The following is a 27,393-nucleotide window of genomic DNA, read 5'->3' on the forward strand; positions in this document are numbered from 1 at the left end:
GCACGAAAAACCAAATACAGGACACCGCTACATCAAGTTGTGCTCGAATCGGATCGAGTTTGATGGGTGATCCGACGAGGTTGTTTTTCAGACAACTTGAGTTCGCAGCTAAATTCGATTTCAACGTGCGTGCTAACCCCAATCGGGTCCTACACAGTAAAGTGATGTTTGGGTTACAGAGAATGTGAAACGATCGCTGGTAGCCAACCGGTCAATTAGCAGTGATGACATGCACCAGATCACCGAGTTTCAAGAGTTTCTAGCCAGCTGGTTTTGACACTTGTGGGTAGGCTAGATTATACGTATATATACCTATAGATATATAATATTCAATATATTGAGTTTTTGTTTTATACCTTGAGAAATATTTCACTGAATTCTAACACAATGCATTTAAGAGATTAGACAATCTTCTAAAAGAAACCTATTTTTATTCGTAAGAAAAGCATGAAGAATATTTGATAGCATTACATAAACTTACCAGTTACTAAAGGATACAAATCTCATGTTCTATACAGATTTGACGTATTCTAGTAAAGCTTCCAAGCACTTACTGTTTTTGAAAATTTTTAGATCTCTGGTTCTCTCTTTCATGTGTCTCACTGATTCAAAATATACAATAAAAAAAACGGCAATAAGCTTGAATTATTAAGGGTCAGTGTCAATGGCGTAACAAAGTAATACCCACTGCGGCTTGCTATCAGTGCCAACTAGGATCTTTATTTATACAAAATAACGGTAGTGAGAACTCGTACATTGTGCACTCTTCAATATCTATACTAGCAAAAAAAGATTCATTTCGAAAAAATGACCAAGTTGCACACAGTTAAACAAAGACCAAAATATCGATCAAATAGAAAACTTATTTAGAAAACGATTTAGGTAGATTAGACATACAAAATAAAACTAGTGCTAATTATTAGAGCAATAGCGTGATCCAACTAAGAATGTGATAATAAGATACGACTTGTTTAAAGAGGCACAATAAAGCGATAGCTTTTTGTGCCTCTTTAAACAAGTCAAAAAGCATTTATTGTCAACCAACTATTACTATCATTATCTAAACTAAGCACCACTCAACAATTGTACCCGTAAGGATGTGTAAAATATAATCTAGCTTAAAGCATTTTTATTGGTGTCTGATGTATAATTATATTTAATTGTATAGCTACGACACGCAATTGTACACACTTACGTAGGTAACCTAGCATTGACTAATTTTTCGTTACTTCAGTACAAAAAGCGGGTTGCCTATATGTTATCAATATACAACGTTGTGTTTTTTTTTTGTAAACTTTCTTTTTTTTTGTATTTCCTTTGTAAGCTTGAAGTAGGCAATTATTTTCAATAATTTTTCATCTATATAACCCGGAAATGTGTCCAACTGCTTCTTGGATTTCCACATGCGTTTGTTTTGTGGACGAATTCAATCTAGTTACTTCCGACTTGGCTGTTCGCCGTTGAAGCAACGTGTAGAGCTCTTGTCCATATTTCTTGGCGTCCAGAAAACAATCACTCATGTATGCTTGATAAGTAAAAGTGTAAACAAAACATTAAGTATCAATACATAAATGAAATTAGCTGCTATGTTCAATGCTAAATTTGGTCGTCAAATGCAAGTACAGATACGTAAAGGCTCACATTTGAATGTCGACAAGAGCCCGTGAGATTGAGATGAAAGCAAACGTTCGTAGATAGTACGCGTTGAAGTTTTTACATGCAAATTAACTAAAATAATACGACAGAGCCAATACATACAATGTGATGCCGGCAGGTGGTGTCGTCGAAGCCTGAAATGGACCTTAGCCGCAGACTGAAGGATGCCGTAAAACCGCTACAGAAATCTGCTTTCGTTCAAGATCTTCAGGAAAAGGTTACAACTAGAGGCAAACCGTAAACTTTACCGCAAGGAAAGCGGTGTGCCTCTTAATATGTATACTTCGACGTTATAATCCATATGAACTAAGATAGCAGTTTAATTTCGAATATATGTATATAATTAAATATTGTCGAGCGAGATGTGTTTAAATGTCTTATCTAATAGGTTCAACAACTGAGAAGTCCAAATTCGGAAACAAAGAATCATTTAGAGAGCGGAACCTTTCTTGAGGACACTATCGTGCCCCAGCGAGTGCCGATCCAGCATGCGCTTAAGGTATTAAGTAATCATTCAATTTTTTTGTATTTCGACTAATATCCTGATAATTGAAATTTAAGCGTGATGCGCCACAAAAGAGCAATTTGTGTATAACATTTATGAAACGTCTAAAAGAGGTAACGGTTTTTATATACATTGACCTACATTTACAATTCAGGACCCTGCCGTAGAGGAAGCTCTCTTAGACTCAATCGATCCTCGATACTATGATGAGAAGTTTGACTCATCGCTGTTTGAACTGGAGAAGTTAGCCGATGGTGTACCTCCTGAGTTAGTCAACATTAATCGGCAAGTACTGGAGAAGCAGCTCGCTGTCGTTACCAACAAGGTGAGAAGTTGTAGGGTGCTAAATCCTGGTTATTCTTTCTAACAACTTAGTTGCCACCATTCGCAATTACTGATTAAACATTGATTACTAAGTTCTAACTGGTAAATCATAAATAATTATGCACTGATTCAAGATGAATTACTCGCAAATCGTGCAATACAATTTTCTATTGCACGACCTATGGGTCATTCAAGGACTACTTCCTTATTGGGGGAACTTGTAAATAACTACGAGAAGAGCATGCCTTTTGAAACACTGTCAAGAAACACATTTATCGAGCGCACCAGTTACCTAATAACATTATTATAAGTTGTTTTATTCGGTGTTATATATTTCTATTTGGTGTAGAAAACGTTAATGTGTACAGAAGTAGGTATATAGTTGAAATAGAGGCTGTCTTGGGTGTAAACTAAACGGTAAGTCTAAGTGTCAAGCTAATTTTGTTTACCTACTGCTCCGTTCTCCAATAAACAAGTCCTAATTGAACTTCTCAAACACGACACTATAAGGAAAAAAAATTTCTCTTTTTTCTTATTGGGCTGTGTAGGTGTATCAACTGATAGTCGGAAAGCAGTCGGAGTACTCTGCAGAGATCGTCCATGTTGTGGCATTACAGTCTCGACTAACAGACTGCCTAGCCCAGTGCGTGGAAGCGCGCAGAGCACTCAGGCGCACTCAGACAGATTTTACTGATGAAAACCTCAGGTTGGTTAACCTACGACATACTTTTCAAGAGCATTTCAATTATTTCCTTTTAATCTAACTGCGTTTAGTTTAATAGAAGATGTTTAAAGAATTCAAGTATTCAGCTCGTATCTCTTTTCTTACCAAGATCGACGACGGTCTATGTCACCTTTCAAACATTATACAGGGACACAGGTTTTCGCTGGACCTCTTAGATGCGTTTATGAATTATTCGAAAATATAATAAGCGCATAGGAGTTAATTATTTTCAATTAATAATACTTGAAAATTCTCAGACCAGTAGATACGTCTGGAAGGAAAAATGGCGAGCAAACCAATAAAGTAAATAAATGACCATACTTAGTGAGTTCAATTTGAAAAATAAAGAAGCATAATCCTGAACCCGGGGTCTCTTCTTGACTGTAGTACTTTTATACTCTATTGCGTGATAGTCCTAGATCTTGATTTTTCGACTCATAAAACGATTAACTTAAGCAATAACGGTAATGTGTATCGGATTCGCACTTCAGAGTTCTTCAATGTGCCAGACGAAGAAACCTCTTAATGGATACACTGTCAAAGCTGTCAGTGATCAAGACTTTGCATCAAACAGATATCCGTCTCTATGAGCTCCTTGAAATGCGCGAATATCCCACCGCTATACAGCTTTTGCTGGAGTGTCGTCAAGCATTGCAGGTGGTTACACGTTACATTGCAGTGTGGTTATCTATATTCATTAAGAACCTCAAAGAAGCTTACTTTTTGCCCTTCATTCGTTCTAAAGCGATCCTTCAAACCGACCAAACAACTGACAGTATTTTAATAACATAAAGGGAGGGCCAAGACCAATAAAGCGGCATTAAATATGCGCACCTTTCTTGCTCACAGGACTACCAGCAGTTCGATTGTATGAAACAACTCTCCCTAAAATTTGACCGTACCCTTGAAAAGACCGAGCAGCAACTGGATGTAGCTCTTTCAAAGCTCTGCTTGGACTACAATGAAGAGGTCAGTGTCTAGCTTACAAACTTACTTATCGTTACTTAACACGCATTTAATAAAACTAACTTTATCAATATGACGCAGAAGTTATATATATATGTATTTGTACTAAAATTTTCACTTTATTGGACGCAGGCGTATGCGAAGCTCACTTCGGCGTTGACGCTTCTTGGCCGCGGTCCCAACATCCTTGATCAGCTCCTTATGCACTTTACGTTAACTATCCACAATCTTTCACTGGTTACCGTCGCAAAGCATGGGCAACATGGGGAGCCTGGCAAAAAACAGTACGCTGATCTTTGCCAAGCAGTTAACGAAGATAGGTCAGTATCGATATGCACAAAAACGCCTTCTATCTGGGTTTTAATTATTTAGGCTATTAGATCTAAGCACACTTGTGGCCATATTCACCAAAATACGGAAGTAATAGAAATAAAATGGCCATTTCCGCCATAAGAATGTAGTTTAATAGCAGATCAGTCAGGTAATTTTTAAAGCGCTCTGTCTAATAACATAACTAATCGTTTGTTCGGACTGTTGTTATTGATGTTGAACATCTTTTTAAGCAGTAGCTGCAATAATGTCTGATACTAAACCAGCTAGCGCATTCGAATATGTAGTCTTCATATGTGATTGATACAATTCGTGTGAAGTTAAGGTTAATAAGATTAGGACTTTGGAATTGAATAACTTTTGAACTGGCTCGGCAAGAATGATAATTTTCCCATATTTGTTGAAGGTGCTTTCCTTATTTTTTACACGCTTGTCCCAGCGCTCTGGGAGCTTCTGAAGAGCCCTATATATATATATATATATATATCTCGAAGTAAATCGATAGTGGGATATGCTTGACCAAGAGTTATCCTCTTTTGAACATGGAAAGCCTTGCAATCACACTGACTTAGATCACTAGAATAAAAGGGCTGTGGCCAACATTAGATATTCCTTTGTTCAATCCAGGAAGCTATTGAAGCATGGGAATAAGTTCTAGCGTTGTCATCTAGTAGTATCGAGTATTGCGATGCCAACGGTCCATGAGCCTTTTAGAAAAATGGCGATGACGGGCTGCATTCATTTTCAACGGGTATTTCATAGTAGTAAACCTCAGATGTCCTTTCCAAGTACAACCATAACCTTAGGTTTGAACCTAGTCGACACTGTCACCGAATTCCATTTTTCTCCTGGGTGATGCCATTCTCTCGCCAGGTCCCTTTTCGGCTGAGAGTGGAGGATGAACCATTCTTCCTCGTTTATGGTGACCGCTCTAGGCATTTTGTTAATTAAAATTACAGATGAAATACACCATGCCCATTTTCAACCTACATTGAAATCCATTCACGGGAGGCCCATTTTTTTTACTTAGTTTCAGCTTTTTAAGTATTTGGAGTACGATTCTTTACATAGGAAAGGCCAGTTTTAGCCGACAGAACCTTTAGACCCCAACTCTGCTTTCGTAAAAAGCCTCGTTGATTACGGCAATGCGTTCCTCTTTTTTGGGCCCCGAGATCTGGCTTCCTTCTTGCTTATCTTCAAAACCCTAATCCTTGTCCTTGAAATGTTTACATCGTTCACGTACTGTGCTTTCGTTCAAGGCCTCCTTGCCTAATGTCTTCGTTAGTCACCAATATGTTTCTACTGCGACATGAAGTCGCACGGAGAACAAAATCTTAATTTCGGAACCTTAATTTTCGAGACTAAAAGACGTTTTTCCTTTTGAACTATTTCCCTAGTGAATTGCCTCGGTCCTCGCTCACGAATTTCTAGAGCGTTAGAGTATTTACCATTCAAATTTTGTTTACCAGCAACGCGTAGCTCAAAAGTTATTCAAAGTTAGCCGGACTTTCTTGTAATCATTTATATTATTTTTGACTAAAAACAATTGTCATACGCGCAGATATCAAATTGGCATTGAAGGCTACCGATAAAATCGCAACAGACTAATTGAAATGGCAGTTTATCGTATAGCAATTTGCTGTGAATCCAACTTGCTAAGCTGCCTCGGTGGACATGAAGTTTAGGTTTTAACTGAAAATAAGTTCGATACTTTCCTAAGATATCCGGAATGCTTACGAGAATTGGCCCAAGCGTTCTTTAGGCTAATGGTGAGCTATCGACAAGTTCTTGAATGGCACGAACGAGGCGTGAAGGATGAAGAAGATGACAGTGATAGCGCCCATAGCCACAGGTATGTGCCACACTCTGCATGGTTATGAGATCGTGCTCTCCAAATCCACTGAGAGCGAGTTAGACAAATATTTGCATCCAACAAAGAAGACTTCAACCAAAATATCGGTTGAAGCAAATACAAAAATACAGTTTTTAACACCTTAACAAAATGATTGCAATGATTTAATATGCACAGATAAACACGGCGAAGCAACCATTATATTTCGATAGAATTACATATCACTTTATAGAAATTCAACGATCTTTTTTCATGCTTATAACCATTCTTCAGGAAAACATATCTGTATCTTTAAGCAGTGTTTGGCTACATTCATTCATACAGGAGTGAGCCGGAAGCGGCTAATGGAGGTGATGCTAGCGACGTTCCTGTAAGCTCCTCGGAGCATCATCCACCCGTGGGTACATTGAAATCGCAGCCCGCCGAACCAAACAACATGCTGGGTTCTCCGGCATCCTCTACGCACAGTAGTCCCTCAAAGGTAAGAACTCATATGCTCATATATAATACAATACGAGAGCTATACCTGAATCATTTAGCTTTAAGCGAACAACTAGTGCAGCGGCGGACAAATTTACCTATTTTAACTTTATGTATATAACATTGCAATAAATTTTTCTTTTAGGAAAAAGTGGGCGAGAAATGTCTGGCCCGTCAGAAGCTTCGGAATGGTTTACATAGGCTTTGGTCGGACATGCAGCAGAAATTCAAATTGCTCCTTAGCTCCTTCAGTTGGCATGCTACGACAGAATTTGATAAATTCATCGCTGTGATAAATACTACAAAGGTGACGACATACTTTTACACGAAAAATTGTACCGCGATTGATTGTGTCCCGCGATATACATTTATCGACCTATCGTAAGAGCTAAAGCGTTTTTTATTTTTAGATCTTGTAACGGTCTTATTGCTTATGATGCTATAGAGATGAACCATTTTATGAAAGAAGTTCCTGCTGTAATGTAGTTATTTATCAATAAATAATTTCTAGTAATACATTACGTACAATTAAATATTGTTAGGCTAGAGGAAGGGTATTAATGTACATTCTTTTTTCCTATTTATCTATTTAGGTAATGGTAGAAGTGGGTGAGTTATTTTGTGAACAGTCAGGATGCAGTAGCGACCTGGAGACGAGCGCTGAGGAACAGTGTCTGCGTTATTTACACTCATATCACGGTCAAAGTCTGGCAACCTTAAAAACTTACCTGGAGCACGAATCGTGGGAGCTAATGCCAGTGCGAGATGGATTTTCCCTGGATAATCTTCATGAATTTTGCTTCTTGCATGCTGCTCAAGAAGCCGCTAGGAGCGAAAAAATGCTGCCATCTTCATCCTCGCCTTTGAAGACACTCTCAGAAAACGAGATATCATTTACGCCCGACGCACCCGACCCGTTTGCCGTCGAGGTGGCTGTACAATCAAGGTTCGTTGTTTTCCAGAATAAATGTTGAATGCAAATACAAACGTACGTATGATGCTCCGTACGCGTAATGTGCAGCAGGTGTTATTTTATTACTGAGAACTCATTCTTTGTATGGAGTGATTACTATGCTACAAGTCTGGGTTGCCTGTCCCCGTGATAGCTTGGTGGGTAACGTATTTCCCTGCTAATCTTAGGGGCGCGTTGTCTAGGTTCGAGGTTCGCTTCGTGCTGGGAGCCAGCCGTCTATGGAATGCCTAATGGCAATACGGGACGTGAACCTCAAAACATAGAGTAGTCTAAGTTGCCTATTCCACTGGAAATTTTTAAATTCGAACTATAACCAACATGTAAATAATACGGTAGCCAGTATTCGTCTCAAGGCAGGGATTGTTTTCTCTCTGTTATACTTTATTAGATACAATCACGAACTTTTCTGTGATATTCATTGACCAGCGATAAATAGGCTTTGTTATGTGTAATTGTTTCGGTAGATGTAGCATTCCAGGTCATTTCGTTTGTGCCCATTAAGATGCTTACTAAGAAAACAGGCAAAGGCGTCGTAAAACTAGTCTACTAGAGAATATGATAAAGATAAAGTATCTTTTACATACACGTTCGTTTTTTTTACTTTTGCCAGCGACTTAGACAATTCGATATTTGAAGATGAAGGAGGAGACGATGAAGACGATGATGAGAAGAAATCATTGCAACATCGATTTCCGAAGCATGCCATCACGAACACGTCGCTGACTATTTTTCGTCTTCTTGGTCGCTACCTAAATATGATGGCGGCTCTTGGTGGAGGTCAGAAAGTGACAGCGCTTGGCCTGTCTTCTGTAGTTCAACTCTTCGAATACTACCTTCACACAGTGTCAGCTTACTTCGCAAGCGAGAGCGCTGAAAATTTCCCATGGAGTGTTAGTCCTTCATGCCGACGAGTGCTTCAACGAATAAAGGAATCATTAAGTTCATGCTCTGAAGAGCTTCGAGTACAGCTGCCAGATTTAACTCCATTGCAGGACGGGGCCATGGACACCTTCAGTCTTCGCAAACGGGTGGCAGCTTGCGAGAGCTTAACGTTTCTCTCCGTACAGCTGCAACTACTCCTTCCTCAAGTCGAAGGTCGGGAGAGACGAGAAAACGGTGATATATGTGGTTCTCAACATGTTTCAGGAAACAGTCGAGAAAAACTCGACCAGTTTACTGTAGATGCCGATTGCGCTCGCGAACTCTACCACTCTGTTTATCTAGCAGTACCAGCAAAATTTATAAATTTACCTCAAATCCTTGACCTAATGTCCAGTGTCAACTGGGATCTAAGGGACATTCAAACCCAACACAGCCCCTATGTCGACCTACTGTTACAACAACTCACGAACTTAGAGCAGACTCTTTGGGATAGTAACCTCCCTAAAGAAGTTCTCAAGCATTTTTGGATTGTCACGCTGAGACTCTGTTCACAGGTAAATTTGGCTCTTGCTATCATTTGGTACCGTAGATTCGAAACTTATTTACTCATTTCAATGTTATTCTTCAAGCTATCTACTCACCGCTATTATAGAACTAAGATTAACGTGTAGCAATAATATAGCAACTATCCAAGAAACGCATACTTTGCAAACTCTAGCATCTTCCATTGTATAACTTGCAACTTGGGGTGTAAGCTTGTTTTGAAACAAAAATGTTTCCGAATGTAATGTCATCAGAAAAAAACCTAGAAACGAGTAGAGATCTGTTTGGAAATAGAACGCGTACCGCCTATAATGGATATACTATTAATTATTAATGCATTAGGTAGCCTGAGGATATTTCAGTTTCTTGAGGCAAAGATCTTGGAATATTTTCGTACTATAAAGCAAGACTATGATAAATGTATAGTATGCTAAAACGAATTGTGTTTCTTGCCAAAGAGTAGGATGTGTTCGCTTCTGCCAAACATTGACGGTTACTACATTATTCCATTCACCAGGCGTTTATCGAAGGATTTGCAAGTGCAAAAAAATGTTCCAACGCTGGAAGGGCACTTATGCAACTTGACTGGCAACAGTTCTTATCGAAGGTGAGTTAGATCCATATTGGTATAAAATTCTTCGCTGAGAAAGGGCTTATTTACCAGTTAACAAAATATGCGAAAATAGTGTTTTTTAAATGATAAACATCTATTAGCGTAAGAGTGCGTAGTCCTTCATGTAAGACTATGACTGCTTTTGAGCTCTATTTTTTTTGGGCCTACCAAATTCACTTTCCTGATTCCTATGCTAGCGCCACATTTTCAAGTTCACATGCAAGGAACCAAAATAAATATCCAGAATGTACAGTTCGCGTCTCTCACTTAAGAATCTTCCTGTACTAAGCCTCTTGTTTATTCGATGCATGAAAACAGAAGACTAAAAAATGTTTAAGTATCGCATTTTGCGATATTAAAACAACGATTAGAACCTTGCATTTCCTTCTAAGAGTCCATGTGCGAATTTTGTATACTATATCTTTTCTAAACGCCTTTGCTTTTTCCTAATAGTGTTTCAGATTTTCTCACTGAATTTGCGAGTGAAGCATACGGCGTCGTTTCTTCGATAGCTTTAGTTATCCAAAACGGTAGTACGGTATCAATGTAAGTCGCTGGCAGATAATGGTTTACTCGTAAGTTCTCAGCAATAACTCTGCAAGCAACCAATCTGCATTTTGAATTACTGATGTTTAATGCAGGTGGAACGTATGCGAGTCAAGCTAAAACCAGTTCCTGACCAGACGCAGGTAGAGGCTCTCGTGAGAGCGTACTACCTAATTGACCGTCCTCTAGAAGAATGGCTTGTGACAAACGGACCCTTCTACTCAAAAAAACAGCTGCTTGGCCTCGTTAACTCCATGAGTCATGTTAATCGGAGGGCGCGACAAAGCCTCGTGCAAATGATTGAGGAACAGCGATAGATGTTATGAAGGGTATCTGTAATGTATAAATCGGTAGCTGCCTACCTAAAGACCTGATGGACGAGCACGTATATTACTTTGGTGTGCATGGTTTTGCGATGACATGTCGGACAGTAATGACCAAATAATCATGTCAGCGTAAAAGCAATGCAACACAAAAATAAACGTATCTCTGTTCGACAAAGAAATTTCAGCTCACGTAGTATGCGATGGCGTAGTTATACCAGCGCAATTTTCTTTTATATATAAATAAATATTTATATACCATATCGCCGCCCTTAGCGACCGCAAAACCGCCGATTAGGAGGTTACAAATATTGTATTGGACCAAGTGACATGGATTATATTCACTCCAACTACAGATAAGTTAGAATAATACACGTTCATGTCTGTCGGAGGGTGTGATCAACCTCAGCATTAAACGCGGACCTATAAAATTTAGAAGAGATAAAATAAAAATATGCTCCCTGTAGGCGATGAAAGCAGAACACACGTATTTTATTGCCATTGTATGTTACCTATTATTTACTATAATATATACAAAAAAATTTCTTTTAAAGACATTAGGTAATTAGAAAAGCGTTGTAAGAAATTTTACATGGAAATAAAAAACTATTTATTATATTAATATAATGACCGAGTATTCACTAGCATAGCTTTCATTTGTCTTCCAATACGCATTTGCAGCGATCTTCAGTAGGGTTATTTGACTGCTTCCATTATCTACACAGATAATTATGATACGTGGCTTTATCTTTAAAAAGGACTGCCTGCTCTTAGAGCAAACATCTTAGTTCTTGTAAATAGAAGATAGCAGAAAAATTACGCGAATTATAATGAGAACAGCACTTATTAACAATAGTAAATGTTAGTCTAAATACCATTTAGCAAGAACAGGTCCATGATGTTGTACAGGAAAGGAAGGAGAAAAAACATCGTAATAATAGTCAAGAACGTTAAAACATAAAACGGCTTAGTTTTAGTTGCTTTTGTAAAAAGTTGTACTCTGTGTATGTGTGTGTTGGTTGTTGCTGAGATAGCGTTTATGCTGCGATTCGAAGGATCCGAGTTGGAGCCGTAAATATTAGTCTGAAACCGCTCTTTTGAACATCCATGCTGCATTTGACAAGCGTAAAAATTTTACAGATTCCGCTACCTTGGGACGACCAAACGCAATCTAGTGTGCAAGTCATGGAAGTAGCATCTGCCGGCATTACGTGTTGTTTACCTGTTGCATTCGACCTCCCGAATAGTTAAGTATTGTATAAATATTTTCTTAATTACCTCGTACAATTAGTAATATAATGTTGTCCAGTTATATGAAATTATTTAATCGTTCAGAAAAAGTTGTATTGATATAGTTCAGTCGCCCTGTTTTTCAAACTTTGATTCATGTTAAGTGAAACATTGATATCAAGCTTTTATCATTTTTTTCAGAAGAATTTCTAGGAAGAAGAAAGAAATTTCCTCTGAAAACATTATCAAAAAATATAGCAAAAAGATATGGAATTGTGCAGTAGTGTTCCACAATGCTGTATCTGGTGATGGCGACTCATGTTTTGAAAATTAGAATTTTTTTATTATTATATTATTAACTTCATGCAAAATTTCCTATAAAAACAAATAGCCTTTTTAGTATATAAAGAACCTTCTCCACCAATAGCGGCAGGTAATAATACATTTTTCAGCTCATATTGTAGGGTCCAAAAATAGAGAGAATATATACGAAAAATAACTGAACTTAAGGGCTGCCATTTACTGCAAATTTCTTTTAACCAAAAATTAAATTGTTTAGATTAAAAGCTCTAAATATTGTGAAACTACGTGGAGGCCTGCTTCGAAATGTATATCCCAGACTGTCTTTAAATAATGGAAGCTTCTTGTCTTTCTCAAGGGATTCGCAGACCGCGTTAGGTTTGAGATCGGAGTGAGCAGCAAAAATCACAATCATCTTAAACAGGGCAGTTTTAGTTTTCGTTCCACAGCTGACCATGGCAAGGGTGTCTGTCACTGTGAATAATGACAAGTGGTACAGCATAATAAAGCAATTGACCTAGTGCAGTGGACACTTACAGGAAGCAGAGTATGTACGATAAGAGTGGGTTTTGACTTGTGCACACTACAGCCCAACAAGCTGGAGTGAGTTCGAATCTGGAAAGTTCCTGAGCTATAGGCAAAGAAGCATCATTTTCAGTTTGAGGTCTCACTATATAAACAATAAATAACCACCAAACGCAATCATAAGTCGCTAAGTAATAACAGCAACGCTAAATTATTAGCAATCTTCACTATCGAGCTCAAGATATTATTGTAACTGCAGTACGCAGTCGTAAATTGCGTATTTGTACTTCAACAATGTTTTTACGTACATTTTACGTTGTGGGGATGACAATAGTGCTGAAACGTAGTTGACTTTTCAATTTTATAAGTGAAGTACGCGTTAAAAAACTGAATACGAACATCCAAAAATCAGATTCTAAAACTCTAATATCGGGTATGATCTATTGGCTATTGAGTAAATGACAAAAATTGAGAAACATAAAAATCATGATATCTGAATTATTTCTACAGCTGTTGTTAAAAACATTATTAGGCTCACGAAATTAGAAAAGAGTACCGACAGACATTTCTAGAATTTATAAAGCGCATTTGTTCAACGCATAATGGAACCCCGGAAACCAACTTCGATGGAAGGCATATAAGGGTATCGCATATCAGTCACATTCGACAGAATCTCTAGTATTGGCTAGTACAACGACTGCGCCAGTCATATTCTAATTAAGTGTATGCTTCTAATTGTATATATATTTAAAAAGAAATGGTAGAGGAAGACGAAAATGCATTGCGTGGATTTGAGGACCGACTACAAAAGGCCATTTCGGATCTTGAAGATGCTCTTCTAGGAGTCTCAGACAAGGAGATCCTCAAGGAGCTTCAAAAAAAACACATCATCCAGGACGATAAATTGTTTTGTTCGTTTAAAGATAAGCTCAAACAAGCGTCCTGTTATCAACCATCGAAATGTGACTCGAAAAACTCAAGGTAACATTAAAATTTAAAACAACGATTTCTATTCACAATCAGGTCTTGATGTGATTGCTACGGTAGAACATAAGTCTGGACTATGAACCGAATCATTCCAGCGTTAAGTGACTTGCAGTTCGAACTACCGCCATGAAATTAAGAAATACAGTGTCTGTAACGGCGGTGACCAGCTTCGATTACAGTGTAGGGACCTTTTAATTTTTGTTATATAAGTACGCAAAGATAATTTTTTTGAGTCATGTAGGACGTCGAATCTATTGAATTACTTTTTGTTGATTTCAGCTGTAATAGTACCGAAGACGATGTTGCACCGTACCTAAATTATGAAAAAAACTCCTCAAACCTTGATCTAAGTATTTCATCTTACTTGAAAATTCCGATTTCCGACAAGCTAGCGTCTTCTGCTACACCTGTGGAGGAAATACCCACGATACGTTCTGATTTTGAGTCTTCGACGGAAAATTCCGGTGCGTGCCTTCCTGCTTAGGTATAACGTACGCTCATATCCTCTATGATGTTTTATTAGGTTATTGTAAACGAGTGTGGGATTGATTCTGAAATGTCATAGTTTTATCAGAAAGAGGCTTCCAGCCATACATTCGTATATGTAGTTCACACTGTCGCTTCGTTTGTGAAATGTAGCAGTGATCTTTGTTACACATAAATTAACAGGACCGTGTTGCTTAACATATTTTTCAGATTCCGACTTTCCCTTAGAGAATTTGTTATCTCGCGAAGACCTGAGTGATAAGAACATTCAAATTTTATCTGGATATTGTCGGTCTCCTCTAATCGTTGATGAGCTGATAGAGTCAAATCCGGAGCTGCCACAACCTTTTACAAATAGCGATTTTACCACTCAGAGGCTAACTGCAGCAACAAACGGAAACTTGAGGCCTAGAACAGGTCACAAGAAAAAATGGTTAACTTTGACAGAGAATCGGACTGCAGCGGCAGGACATGAGACGATTGAGCAATTTGTGCGACGCATTTGCAGCTCTCAGCTCGATCTTATCGATAGTCTATCAACGTAAGTCTTTTGTAAATCGCATTGTTCTATACTAACCAAGGGCAAAACATTGTGCTCTTATCTAAGAAGATGCCGTAAGCGGATCTTTGAGGAGCATCTTAAGATAAACAGTTTCGCTTCTACTTTAACAAGCGTGCACAAACATCGTTTAAATACTCTATACAGAAATAACTCCAGTGAAATTAAATTATGGGCTAATAGCAGCTTGAAAAACCCAAAATGTAGGGGCTCAAAATAGCCAAAAGTTCAACATGTGCAAAAAGATCCAACAACTAGTGTTGGTTCTTACCTGAATGACGTAATTGATAATTCATATCCTTTTTAAGACGTTGTTAATTTATGCGCAAAAAATCCAGATGTATAAAACTGGCCTGGTAAAAATATTTGAGGATGCTTGAGAAATTGCTTAAAAACATGCAATAACGAAAACCGTGAATTCCGGGAAAAGAAAGCTGTTAATTTTTCCAAGCTGTTAATCCAACACAAAGAAACTGGACAATAGCTCATCTTCACTCAAATACTGAGAATGGCATACTATATTTCCCTATGACTGTTGTTCTATTTTAGGAAGAATTGGTTCCCTTTCGATGCCAGTTGTAGCGAATGAATGTGTGTAAAAGAAGTTCTATACTTCATTTACCTATAATGTATTATATAAGTTACCTGTGCAAAACCAATATGTTCAATTTCCAGTCGACCTCGAAATGTGTGGGCGCCTACGAAGCCTCGTTGTTCACCGCAAGTGCGATATCAACAGTATCGACAATTCTGGGATAAATTTCCGGAGCCAGGTGCGAAACCACGAAAAGCACTACGCTGGGCTATTCGCAGTAAAATGGCTCAAAAAGAAGAGCCACAAAAAATATCTTGGTGGCCTGAGCTTAAGTTATAAAAACTATATAATGCTATGCCTCTAGTGCAAAAGTTACATCTTCGAACTCCAATTCTCTGCGCTTCGATACAACCTTCGGAAAAAGCGGGTACATTATAGAGCACTGGAACTCTCAACGTAGTCATTATTATTTGATGTTCGCTCAGTGGTTTCACTCATCTGGAACACCTCGCGAAGCTGCCCATTAAGTGCGGAGTATCGAAGCATTTGAATGGTACTTCCTGAGTTTCTATGCATATATCAACATTCAGTTTTTTCAATACATACCCAACAATGAAATCCTAGTCATGCAGTGTGTTTTTTCAACTGTCGTAAGCATGTATAACTTCCAAATCATGAGAAAAATTCAGAAAAAAAATTTGATTTGAAAGCAATGCAAGAAATAAAACAATACAATAATGAAAACTAGGCATTTATATATATAAACTGTAAATATTAGCTATTCACATAAGAATCAAAAAGCTTAATGGAAATCCTTAATTAGGTTTTAAAGTGTAAGCTTTATGTAGGCGAGCAGCAATAATAACTTCACCTAATTTTAATTCTCTAGTAAATGTATTACGTTTACAAAATCTTAAAATTAATTGTACAGGAAGTGGGTACGATAAGTGCTAAACAGGGTTTTTATTAGAAAAAAAAAAGGGCTAGAAATCGTTATATTGTTCGAATCGTGCGAATAACCTATGGCCACCGATCTGTGATCCACTTTTGCTTGAATGTTATTATAATTATTATTAATTATTATAGTACAGTAACCATAATAAATGTAGTAATGATAAATATCTATTGGACAACTTTGGCAAAAGGTATTTCTTCTAATAAGGGGTATGCATGAGAGAGCAAATAAATAAGACATCTTCTGTTGCTAGCGTCATACAGGGCGAACGTAGCATCTTTTTTAGCTGCAATTGAATTGGATAATAACACGCTAATTCGTTTAGATAACACACATTTTACTAAACAGAGCTTGTTTTTAGATCCCTAGACTACTATGTTTGGTTTAATATGAACTTATCAACCTAACAGCAACATGTCTTAATCTAAATATGTAAAACCTAGAAATAGCTATTGAGCATCATGAGTGAAAGAAGGAGACAATTAATAATCGTTGGTATCTTCATGGTATACATCGTTCGTGTACATTTATTATTTAAGCCTTTAGTGTCTTTAGTTTTGTATCATCATCAGCGTCTTCTTTTCATCTAGAGTTTTCGTTCTCTTTTGTTATGCGCTCTTTTTTATTTCTCTCTCTCTCTCTCTCTCCCTCTCTCTCTCTCTCTCTCTATCTACCTATCTATCTATCTATCTCTCTCTCTCTCTCTCTTCCCTTTGTTTCTTATTTAGTTGTTTTTTTATACACAGTATAATACACGAATGTACAGCTTAAATCACAATAGAATTAATCACCGTCAATGCGTTATATCACTATTGTAAACCATCCGGAGGAAGGCGGGACACACTCCGGGAATACTGCGACTGAGGGCAAGAAGATACATAGTAGAGCAGAAATAGAGCAATACTTATATGTAGTAATTGCAATAGTAATATATATATATATATATATATATATATGTGTGTTTTGATTTCTTTCTTCTCACCGTCTCTTTGTCGTGTGTATGGATGAGAAACGCTATGCTCTCACCCTACGCTGTTGTATGTAGATGTTCGAATCTTGCCGTTTTCGGCCGTGCATCGGAAGGCGGTCATTGAGTACTGCCGCTAGTAATGCAATAGCAACAGTCGTATAATTATTAAAAATGGTAATGCAAGCTGTAGTAGTGGTATTGGTAGGTACATTAAAATGTGTTTTCAGAAGAGGTATTTTTGTTAATAGCCTCTATCAACTCAGTCTTAGTACGCCACAGTTTGGAGTCGCGTCTCCCGTGTCACCCTTCATTTACCTGTAGCCTCCATCCGCCTTCGTTGACCTTGTTAGCGGCAGTATCTCCGTTATTGACATCCTCCGGTGGTCGGTTCGACTAGCCATTTCTCATCGTCATTGGATTCACACTTGCTACTACAACTATTTATAATTAGGAGGCAACCGTCGCATTACTTCCTTCAGCCACTGCCGCTCGTGCTCATCGGCTTCGGCCACGCATCCTCGACAGAACCCAGCATAATCAGCGGCTACGGTAATGGCCGCCGCATTGTCGAGCTTCCGCGCCCCCCCAGCCAGCCAGCCAGCCAGCCAGCCAATAAAATGCCCACCCGCTCAGCCAGTCCTCACCGTTAGCACTTCTGGCTGTCCTTTTTAAATCAGTTTGTTTTTCTTCGAGCAATGTGTGTATGTATGTGTTGATGCGTGTTTGACTCCTTCTCCACATGAAGAAAAGCTTGTAAGTCTCTCACTTGTCCACTGGAGGAATAAACGCATCCTGTCAAACGCGTACCTTCATGTTTCTATTCAAAGTAGTTGCACATAATATACAGGCAAAAAATAAAGGAAACCTAAGCCTCACATCTAAAACGTCAGAAACGGGATAATATTTCGATTTGATTTTTTTGTATTTGCGCTCACTTACATCTGTACTAATGTATTCCTCGGTTTTTCACACTCCAGTTCATAGTAGCCTCAGATGGTTAGAGGATCTTCTAGACTCTGCTCTAGCAACCTCGATTTCGACTCACTCACGGTTCATACCCTCGCATCAGAAAGTTATTTACAAGCAAGAACGGCAAGAACTTAACAGAACTTAACTTTTGCCGATGTCATGGTATTGCTCGTCCTATACTTGTCCTGTAACACCACCTTCTAACTAAGCAGATTTTTCACGTCTCTTTTTTACCCTCATTTACCTGTTGTACCCAGGTGTGGTTCATCGGTGGCATATGCTCATTTAAGCCTCCCAGGCCTAGACCCTCCGTACGGTTGACATATATCATATACACATTGAATAATCATCGTAATTATATTATTGTTAACCAGTTATTTTAGTCTCTTATCTTGGATCGGCGAAAAAGTCAAACGTGAGAGTTGTTTTTCTATGTATTATTATTACTTCTCTGTATCACATTATGTTGAAGTGTTGTCAGTACTGCTGGCTGGCTGTTGTTGATCCTGCCCACGGGATAGAGCCTGGCTGAGAAGGCGTTTTGACTCCTCGTCCCAGCGAATGGCCCGCACTGTCGATAACTGTTCATAGTACCGTGAGAAAGCGTCCGTTTCCATAGTACGGTCGACGGAAAACACGATTTGCTGTGAGATTTCATCACCGATTGTGCGTAGAAAGACACCTACGTCCGTAAGCCCAGTGGAAGCTATCAGCTCATCGAGGTGCGCGCACGTTAGAGACCTGTAATAGGGAAATTTAAAAAAAAAAGTTACTTGAGTTCTCGCTTTCGTATATAAGCAAGCATTAAGGGCTATATGAGATCACTGATAAGCCCACCTTCGTGAGTTGGGTCACGTACACGATAACCAAAATATGGGTTAGACGTCAGTTGCCTATTCAAAAGAGCACACCAGTCATTATCGAAAAGCCCACAACCATCCATTTTTATGGTTGAGAACTTAAATGAACCTCCGTTGTATTATACGTTTTCATAACTTGACCGTAATCGGTAACTGCACCTCATATTAACTGTGTTGTTACAAAGATCTTGTTGAACAATTGGATTGCTGGGACGCCAGCAGGTGCACTAGTGAAGACACTCCGACACGGTAGAACTGGCAGACTGTAAACTATTCACGCAAAGAAAAACCACATGCAGTTTGAACAGCGGTCCGCAACACTTTCAAGAGACACAACCACTGAGACGCCCAAACGCCGTTCTCTGTCGTTCCTTGATAGCTTATTCGGAGATGCTGCGGTGTGTTCCGGATCCCGCAAACGGAATTCGGGCATCGAACAAACGGGAAGACAATACAAAGAGCCGCTGCGTACAGTGGGGCAAGACATAGACAGTGGGGACAGTATAAAGAAATGGAACTAGAGAAACAACACTGGGAGTAGCTGCAGCAAGGCTCTGTAATGGTTGTGTATGCCAGAGTAAGGGGGAGCAGAGAGTTGGAAGGATGGAGAAAGGGGAGTTTCCTAGGAGGAAAGGTTGAATTCGTTGAGAGATTGCCATAGCGCGTGCTGCCTTAAATCTTTCACTAGCACCCCTGAATTGCTGGGCTGCGATCAAAAACCCAACCATAGCTTAAACCCACCATGCCACGGCTCGAACTTTCTGTCCATGAAGAAAGGTTGCGGTAGAGAATAGTAAAAAATGGGTTTCTACTTACATGGAAAACTTGTCAGCATGACGACGAAAGTGTCATGAACCCGATTTCGAAATATTAAGAGAAATGAGGCACCTGTTTTATGGAGAAGCCCGCCCCTGGCCAAAATTGCTTACCACGTCTTGGCCGTTTAGGGCATTTCGAAAGCAGCCTAAAGCTGTTAACTGCGAGGGAACAACTTTAAGAAATGGGGCTCAAAGTTAAGGGAATCCTGCAAAGCGAAAATGCTCAACAGAAAGGCGCCAAAATAACCTTCTTTAGCTTTTTATGGGGACCGTTGCCACTTTTTTTCGTTTCTGCCTTCACTTGTAGGTGCACGGATCAGCGGCTCATCATCGTCACCAAGAATTTCGTTCGCTAGTGTAGTTCGAAGTGTTCGTCGTGGTAGCCGCCTACGCTGCCACGGGCAGAGAAATGCTAAACACCATCGCCACCCGTATCACCATTCCCCCATCTTTGCGCACGATTTCTTTTTGCTGGATGTCTTCTGGGGGTAGTAAGTGTGGGTAGATGACAGGGGATGTGTATGTGTAGGTATGCCCAAATGTAGTCGCTAAGCAGAGTTCCCTCTTGTACGCAAATATGCATGGGATTGCGAGACCTGTCTTGTAAGATGTTGTGTTATTAAGATGAGGAAGTAGCAAAAAGCACTTACTGCATCGCGCCGTCTTCGCCAATAGATCGTAGAACACGGAATGTCCGTATGGCGATTTCGGGAAGCAAGCAGCATTCAGGAGCACCCGCCAACACGTCAAAACCCGATTCCAGCTTGTGGTCTGTGTTATGGCGCATAACACAAAACGATTCAAAGCAAAAATTCAACGTACTTAGCATTCGTACCCGCCAGGCATTAGCAAAAACATATGATCATCGAAAGCTACTGTTGCAGTTGCTACTGATGTAGATGATTTAGATATCGTAGGTATACAAATGAATAATAATAAACTAATAATGGGTTTGTGAAAGTCTACCTTGGCACACACGTGCGTTCATAGCGAAAACGGCTGTAAATACTTTTGTTGCCTGGAATACTCATCTTACGAGCGTCATACCATCAAGTCATTCTATATTCAGACTGACCAAAAGAAAACAGCTGGTAACGTACCAAGACATGACGAAGTGCCCCTAAATGTCCACGGTTTTCGATCGCGCACTTCTCCTTTTTCAGCAGCCTCATCATCGATAAATTTGTTGTCCTCAGCAAAATCTTCTAAAAATGTTCGTAGAGTTTGAAAATCGAACATGTTAGCGATGCTTGCCGCTGTATCGCCTGACAACGTCTTAGCGTCCACTTGAGCTCCAAACGACAGGAGCAGCCTTATAACCTGTAAACGGAGTAGGTCCTATTTAAAGTCTATGAATTTAGGTGTTAATCTCTTCCCCGTATTTCTCAATATCAAAACATTAACAAGAACATGCCATACGATTTATGAGACGTAATGGATTGGCTTTTGATTCAACCGCATAACTTCATTTTTATTTTCTAGATGTAGCCGGCCGCTGTAGTTATCAATATTAAGTAAACCAATTTCTGCCCGAGCTACTAGCAAAAATCTTTATCAAAAGGTCTAGCTCTGAACATTATACATCTTTTGGAGTCGTAACTAAGCTGAAATTGTGACTGGTTTGTGACATAAGATTTTGAAAAAACTGGGTTGTGATTCTAAAGAAAGCCCACTTCTGCATTATATTCCTTGATCGCATCTTCCCATGATCAACAACGAAATCTATGCAACATGCCTTGACATGACTCGGGAACGTTCAAGAATAAGCGGGCCGACGACCGTCCTGTGTTTGCGTCCACACAGGTAATCCGTCTGTATTCAGAGCCGTGCATGGCTTGCTGTTCTCCTGCTCACGAGTTTCAGAACCTTTTATGCACCGCCGCCTTCCTTCTTCTTTCAGTGACAAGGAGTTGCACTTGGTCAGTTTGCTCAGGCTAAAGCTATGTTATACTGACTGGCTTGTTTGTCTGCCTGCCAGCAAGCCAGCCATGTCTGGCATCGCCACTCTTCCCAAACCAATCCAACCATCACGTGCATATACACACACATACACCCACTGTACGCATCCGCTCGTTCTACGCCGCTCCCATGTTCACCGAGCTTTGGGGCTTTTTTGCTCAGCTTGGGCAATGCCACCAAGGCTGCAGAATGGAGTGCCTCGGGCCAGATCCCTTTTCGTTCGTCTCGCTAGTCTCCGCCATGACTCCCCCCTCCCCCCGCAAGCCCACGTCCCGCTCTACCCGTCCCTCCGTGGCCTTTTCTCTCCCCACCGCAGCTCGCAACCGGCAAGCTGCGCTCGCTGAGTTGAGCGAAAAAGCAAGGAGAATCATCGCATCTCGACGATGGTCCTTGCTGGTGCTAGTAGTAGTGGTAAGGCACTCGTTAAGCGAAGCCACTAGGCGCGCTCACCTCGCTCGACTCGCCTGGCTTCTATATCCCGGCCTTCATCCAGCTGGCTAGCAGTTCCCTACTTTCGCTAGACAGTTCCCCATTCAGCCTTGCACAGTTCGCTCCCATCAGGCTTACGGCTTAGATCCTTCGCGCCTGCGTATTGCCACTCGGTTGCTCGTAGACCTATACTAACTCGCTCAACATCAGAGACCCTCGACGGCTAGTAGGCAGTAGCCTATGCCCGGCAGGCTATATAGGGTAGAGTAAAAGGCATTACTATGCGACTGTGCGGAAGGCAGGCAGGCACACAGACTTACCTCAATGTGGCCTTTAGCAGCGGCCTCGTGCAGGGGCCGTACCCCCTGAGGGGTCTCTGCTTCGGGGTCAGCGCCTCTCTCCAAGAGTGCCCTCGTCCCTGCCACGAAACCTTTCGAAGCTGCCTCATGTAAGGCTGTCGCCTGACTACGGCCACGTTGGTTCACGTGCACTTCACCGCATCGGTCCAGGCAGAAATTCACCATTTCCTGCAAAAGCCAGATTAGGGGAAAACAGTAACAAAATAAATAAAGAATATTATAACAAGCATAGAGCTCATGTTAAATTTTTTTTTAAATTTCAAATGGAACGTCAAAGGTTCCTAACTTTGTCATATTTTACAAATTATAATAATTTGCTAGATATAGCCTTTTATATCTCTCGCATACTTAAAGTTCCTGCAATATAACTTGCTCGACTCCTTTTCTGATCTTAACGTCTTTAGTTTCTGAACTTCCTCCATCGCCTGCCTGCCCGCCTATGAAATAGCGACTAGTCTAAGGCAAATCATCGACAATAATCAGTAGCAGCAATATCGGCAGCAGAGCCAACATCACCAGGGGAAGGCCTTCGCTTTCCGGTCGCGAAGAAAGGTACGACGACGACGACGACGACACGTCTGCCATGGCCCCCTCTTCGGCAACTACGAAGCGTCAGTCGGTTATCGCCTTACCACTGCATGCACTCCGTATCCCCTTTCCGTCCCATCCCGTCCTTGTAGCCGCGTTGCAACATCGTTTATAATTCATCACGCCCCTTCGCAGCGAGCGCCCTCCTTTCCTATTCGCTCCCCGCTTGTTGACCCCACTGATCGTATAGTCGTAAGATATCATCGGCTATCACAAGCCAACGACGCTAGCTAGCAGCACTCACACCGCTACCGCTACTATTACTAGCTCTACTGTGGTTGCTGTCACTTCGACCACAACCAACAGAATGCAGCAGCGGCAAACGCTGAAGACGCCAGAAAGGCCTAGGAGGCCCAACTGAAGGTGGTACGGACAGCCAACTACGGTCTTACGGCCGTATCTTCAACTAGGAGCCATAGGTACGTTACAACCAATACGAGGCGGAAGCCGAGCCAAAGTGACTACTGAGTAAAGGTAACAGTCTCCCGTCAAACGAAGAGTGCCTAAAAGTCTGCTTGGGGGAAACTCTCTGTCCGTCCGTCCATCCGTCGGCTACCCCACGACTAGGCTCCCCCATGACCAGACTCCCCCATTCCGTCACTCTTGGTTGAGCTACCTCGTACCATGGATCAGACTTGATCGTCGACCAAGAGGATGCGGCTGCCAAAGGAGAAGAAGGACATACAGCCAAAAGGCAGACAGCAAGCCGGTCATCCTTGCCAGCTGCCGAGATCGGTGTCAGTTGTCGGCTGCGTGTGACTGTGCCGTTTCAATGCGGACAAGGGTGAGCGTGTGGGAGGGCTGCTGAGGAAGGCCGTGTCAAGTGTGGTCATCGACGGAGTCCCTCAGGGCCAGGCAGGCAACCAGCCAGTGCGCCAGTAGTCAGCCTGCCTCAATCGGCCACTGCCTGTCCGGTCATCGGTCAGGAGACTCGAGGAGGAGAGAGAGAAAAAGCGAAAGAGTCACAGAGGGGCAAGCGACAGCGGGTGAGTGACTTGGTCTGACCGGTCAGGCTCAGCCAGCATCGGCTGGCCAGATACCGAGCCAACCGACCAGCCGGCCGCACTAGTAGAGTCTTCCACCACTGCTGCCATCACCCCTGGTCATTCGACGAGCGCCCCAGGAGGCCCTCTACGGCCTACTCCCCATGGCGCCCTTGACAGCCGAATGGCGGATCTAGAGCTTGTAGCAGAGGCAAAGGAAGGCACGACGCAAAAGGGAGAAAGGAGCCCTGCTGAAGGCTGAGCTAAAAGTCACCCGCCCACAGACCACTTGACAAAGCCTTCCCCTCCATTTCCCCTCCCCCCGAAAAGGTGGCTATGCCCTCGACAAACCACGGTTCGCTACGCCAGCTCTGCCCTTAGTGGCCTCCCCTCAAGCCCCCCTTCCCCTGCCGACGCCGCCGCCGACCTCCAGTTTCCCACATCCCGCCCCGATGATCGGCACTCGACACAACTTCTCGTCTGTGCGTTGAGCCTGCCAGTGTCTACCTCTAGCTGTCTCCCCGGGTGCGTCCAGGCCTAGGCTTTGCTCCCGAAGAGCTCGCGGAGGTGTGCCGGCTGGCCGGCTGCTGTGCGGGGTCGCTGTTAGCTCTTTGAGGCTAAGAGAGAGAAAAAGAGCGCAGCAAAGAGCTCGCCACTGAGCGCCCGACCAACCAACCGAGCGGCATGCGTGTGTCTGCCATCGCTGCTAGCGACCGCTTGGGGGGGGGGGGGGGTATACAGTGCTTAGGCGGCGAGCGGAGCGGACAGAGCCTGCCAGCGAGGCAGGCAAGTAGTCGTCGGCTGGCGGGCGAACGGACGGACGAACAGAGTGGGCGAGTATAAGTGCAAGTGGAGCAGTAGCAGCTGCAGCGGAGGTAACGCTGGCGGTAGTAGAGAGCTGAGGAGGCAGCAGCAGAGTGGTCTAGATGGAAGCGAGTGGAGCCATCGAAAGAGATCGTTCTTTGCGCACCATAGAGTGGAGTGGCTGCCTGGTAGGCTGGATGACTTGCTGGGTGGGTGGGTAAAGGGGATCGATGCGATTTATCAGCCACCTGTGGACACACACTTCGCACACTCTGGCAGGAGCAGTACTGCTGGATAGCTCGCCTATCCAACTGCAAGCGAGGCAAGCTGTACCGAGACGAAGCGAGCCGTAGCCGCAGGTCAGAGCGTAGCAGCTGAGTCGAAGGATCGAGCTGTACGAGAAGAAGCTAAGGAGAAGACGAGGGGTGCTGCCTCCGCTGGCGCCACTAAGAGAAGTGGGGGTAACGGCAATGGCGGTAATGCTCTGCTGCTGCCGCTGAGGCTGTTCCTGCTGCCACCAGTACTGGTGAGACGCAGGGGAAAGCAACGCTGTGGACGGGAGGTTGAAGCACTAGGATGAGCTGAGCGCCTCGAACAGAACAGAGACCGAGCAGCTGCGAAGATGAGGGAAGAACGGATGGAGAGAGTGAAAAGGCAAGAGCAGCACAGTAAGGAAGAAGAGGACTGGCACCGAGCGCAGCGAAGAGTGGCAGCCGAGGCGATGGAAGCAGTAGCAGTGGCAGCGGCGGCGACTAGCTATCTCCGCGGCTGAGGCCACTCGACAGGAACGAGGGGCCGCAGAAAGAGACAAACGCTGCTGCAAGAGAAACGACTCGGGGGAGCTGAACCAGTGGCGACGACGGGAGCCCACAAAATTCGGGGCATGGGGAAGTGTAGAGGGGCGAGGGCAACGGTAGATGGGAACGGAGCAAAAGAAAGAACGGAAGAAGAGAACGGGGCCAAGAACCGAGCCGAGTCGAGCGAACCAAGAGGGAAGCGGTGGTAGCAGCAGCCGTGGCACCGTAGCTCAGAAAGGCATCGCGGTGGTAGTGTCGACAACGACGAAGAGAGTAGCAGAACGAGACGAACAGAGGAAGTGAGAGATAGACATCGGACGCGAGAAACAGCAGAAGCAGGAAACCTCGACGCGAATGGGAACGGCGACGGACGAGCTGTGGGACGATTTCTGCTGCTGCAATGCAGTGCACAAGCAGGAACAGCAGCAGAACGACACACAGCAGATGACGCAGGCTGGCAAACGGGGCTGACGTCTGAGCAGCCACTAGCGGTGGCACTGACGGCCGCAGCAGAGGCGGCGGGGGTTGTGGCGGCTGCAGAACCAACGGCCTTCTTCCTTGAATGCCCTCGTGGGCACGGCAGGTGCAGGGGAGGGCTGAAGAAAAGTCTTGCAGTCTCTGCGGAAACAGAAATACGGGTACACTCGAGGTGCTTAGGTCGGAGAGATGGGGACTGTCAACGCTTGACTATGAACAGAGTTGGCCGTTAGGCAACGCAACTAGCTTGGGTTTCACACGTCGTTTTGGCCTTTATTAGCAACGAGTGACCCCACTATGCAGCTGATAAAGGGCGAGATGAAGCGAGCTCACACAGCCTCTAGACACATACGCATTTCAGTTTTAGCTTAGCGTAGTTCAACGACTCTTGAATATGCAGTCGACCGCTATGTCAGCTAGGAAACGCTAGTTAACAATGGAGCATATCGATATTTATTCGGTGGGCGAATTCCCAAAAACAACATATATTTTGGCCAAGTTGTAACATTCTGGGATGCTGCACCTCTAACTCGAAGAAAGTCGTCATTTTAATCGGCATCTGTCGTTTGAACAGGCATTCCATTTTTATATATGCGTACCCATTCCCATTGTAACGCGAAGTCTGTCTGCTAAGGTTGTTCAGCCATATGGACCACCAAGGTAGAAGGCTAGAGTTCTTATGCTAAGGCAAGTAACAACTACTACAGCTACTCTACCTGGGAGCAGTACAACTCGCCCAACCCAGGATTAGATGGTCTCGGTTGCGCATTCCGTGATCCGCGATTTGTGAATGATGGTGGTGGTAGTGATCGCGGAGATAGCTGGCAGGTCGGCGTCATCCATCGCACCCACGCCGTTTGTATGACCGACCGCTAGTCTCCCATTCTCGATCGGCGTTTCATTCGATTCCATTCTACTCTTCCCTTGTGCTGATCAGCTTGGCTTTCTTCGATGCTGCAGCAGCGCTGTATTGATTTACCATCCGGCAGCGAGCAAACGCTGCGGCGACGACAACGACGACGACGACGACGACGACGACGACGACGACGACGACGACGACGACGACGACGACGACGACGACGACGG

The 27,393-nt window shown here is 42.6% G+C and overlaps 3 protein-coding genes across 8 annotated transcripts in view; 2 read left to right on the forward strand and 1 right to left on the reverse strand.

Moving 5' to 3' along the window:
* The first annotated feature begins 5 nt into the window (after positions 1 to 5).
* On the forward strand, positions 6 to 11,344 carry Vps50 (vacuolar protein sorting 50). Of its 3 annotated transcripts, none has more exons than XM_086971856.1 (15): positions 11 to 286; positions 1,775 to 1,873; positions 2,045 to 2,155; positions 2,316 to 2,486; positions 3,034 to 3,191; positions 3,701 to 3,866; positions 4,059 to 4,178; positions 4,308 to 4,495; positions 6,226 to 6,357; positions 6,682 to 6,838; positions 6,983 to 7,144; positions 7,431 to 7,783; positions 8,421 to 9,246; positions 9,753 to 9,842; positions 10,490 to 11,344. In XM_086971856.1, exons 2-15 carry the CDS (start codon positions 1,796 to 1,798, stop codon positions 10,709 to 10,711), a joined length of 2,934 nt encoding a protein of 977 aa, XP_086827982.1. In that variant the 5' UTR covers positions 11 to 286; positions 1,775 to 1,795; the 3' UTR covers positions 10,712 to 11,344. The 3 variants fall into 3 exon arrangements, with proteins under 3 accessions (XP_086827983.1, XP_086827982.1, XP_022703851.1); XM_022848116.2 differs by having other exon boundaries at positions 11 to 282; XM_086971857.1 differs by lacking the exon at positions 10,490 to 11,344 and having other exon boundaries at positions 6 to 282; positions 9,699 to 9,806.
* Positions 11,345 to 12,660: 1,316 nt separating this feature from the next.
* Positions 12,661 to 15,962, forward strand: LOC111268908 (uncharacterized). 3 transcript variants are annotated; one of them, XM_022848131.2, is made up of 5 exons: positions 12,661 to 12,911; positions 13,528 to 13,753; positions 14,039 to 14,223; positions 14,456 to 14,786; positions 15,480 to 15,962. In XM_022848131.2, exons 2-5 carry the CDS (start codon positions 13,530 to 13,532, stop codon positions 15,676 to 15,678), a joined length of 939 nt encoding a protein of 312 aa, XP_022703866.1. In that variant the 5' UTR covers positions 12,661 to 12,911; positions 13,528 to 13,529; the 3' UTR covers positions 15,679 to 15,962. The 3 variants fall into 3 exon arrangements, with proteins under 3 accessions (XP_022703866.1, XP_022703862.1, XP_022703863.1); XM_022848127.2 differs by having other exon boundaries at positions 12,661 to 12,850; XM_022848128.2 differs by having other exon boundaries at positions 12,661 to 12,794.
* Positions 15,963 to 16,780: 818 nt separating this feature from the next.
* Positions 16,781 to 27,393, reverse strand: part of LOC111268906 (uncharacterized) — a 43,675-nt gene continuing 33,062 nt past the window's right edge. For both annotated transcript variants that reach the window (XM_022848123.2, XM_022848124.1), the window contains exons 6-9: positions 22,620 to 22,826; positions 21,012 to 21,231; positions 20,562 to 20,682; positions 16,781 to 18,974 (exon numbers count right to left, since the gene is read on the reverse strand). In XM_022848123.2, the coding sequence (XP_022703858.1) occupies positions 18,695 to 18,974; positions 20,562 to 20,682; positions 21,012 to 21,231; positions 22,620 to 22,826 (828 nt within the window). In that variant the 3' untranslated portion in view covers positions 16,781 to 18,694. The remainder of the gene's footprint in view (positions 18,975 to 20,561; positions 20,683 to 21,011; positions 21,232 to 22,619; positions 22,827 to 27,393) is intronic.

The sequence above is a fragment of the Varroa jacobsoni genome, unplaced genomic scaffold (genome assembly GCF_002532875.2).
Source record: "Varroa jacobsoni isolate VJ856 unplaced genomic scaffold, vjacob_1.0 scaffold_1329, whole genome shotgun sequence".
Taxonomy (NCBI): Eukaryota; Metazoa; Arthropoda; class Arachnida; order Mesostigmata; family Varroidae; genus Varroa; species Varroa jacobsoni.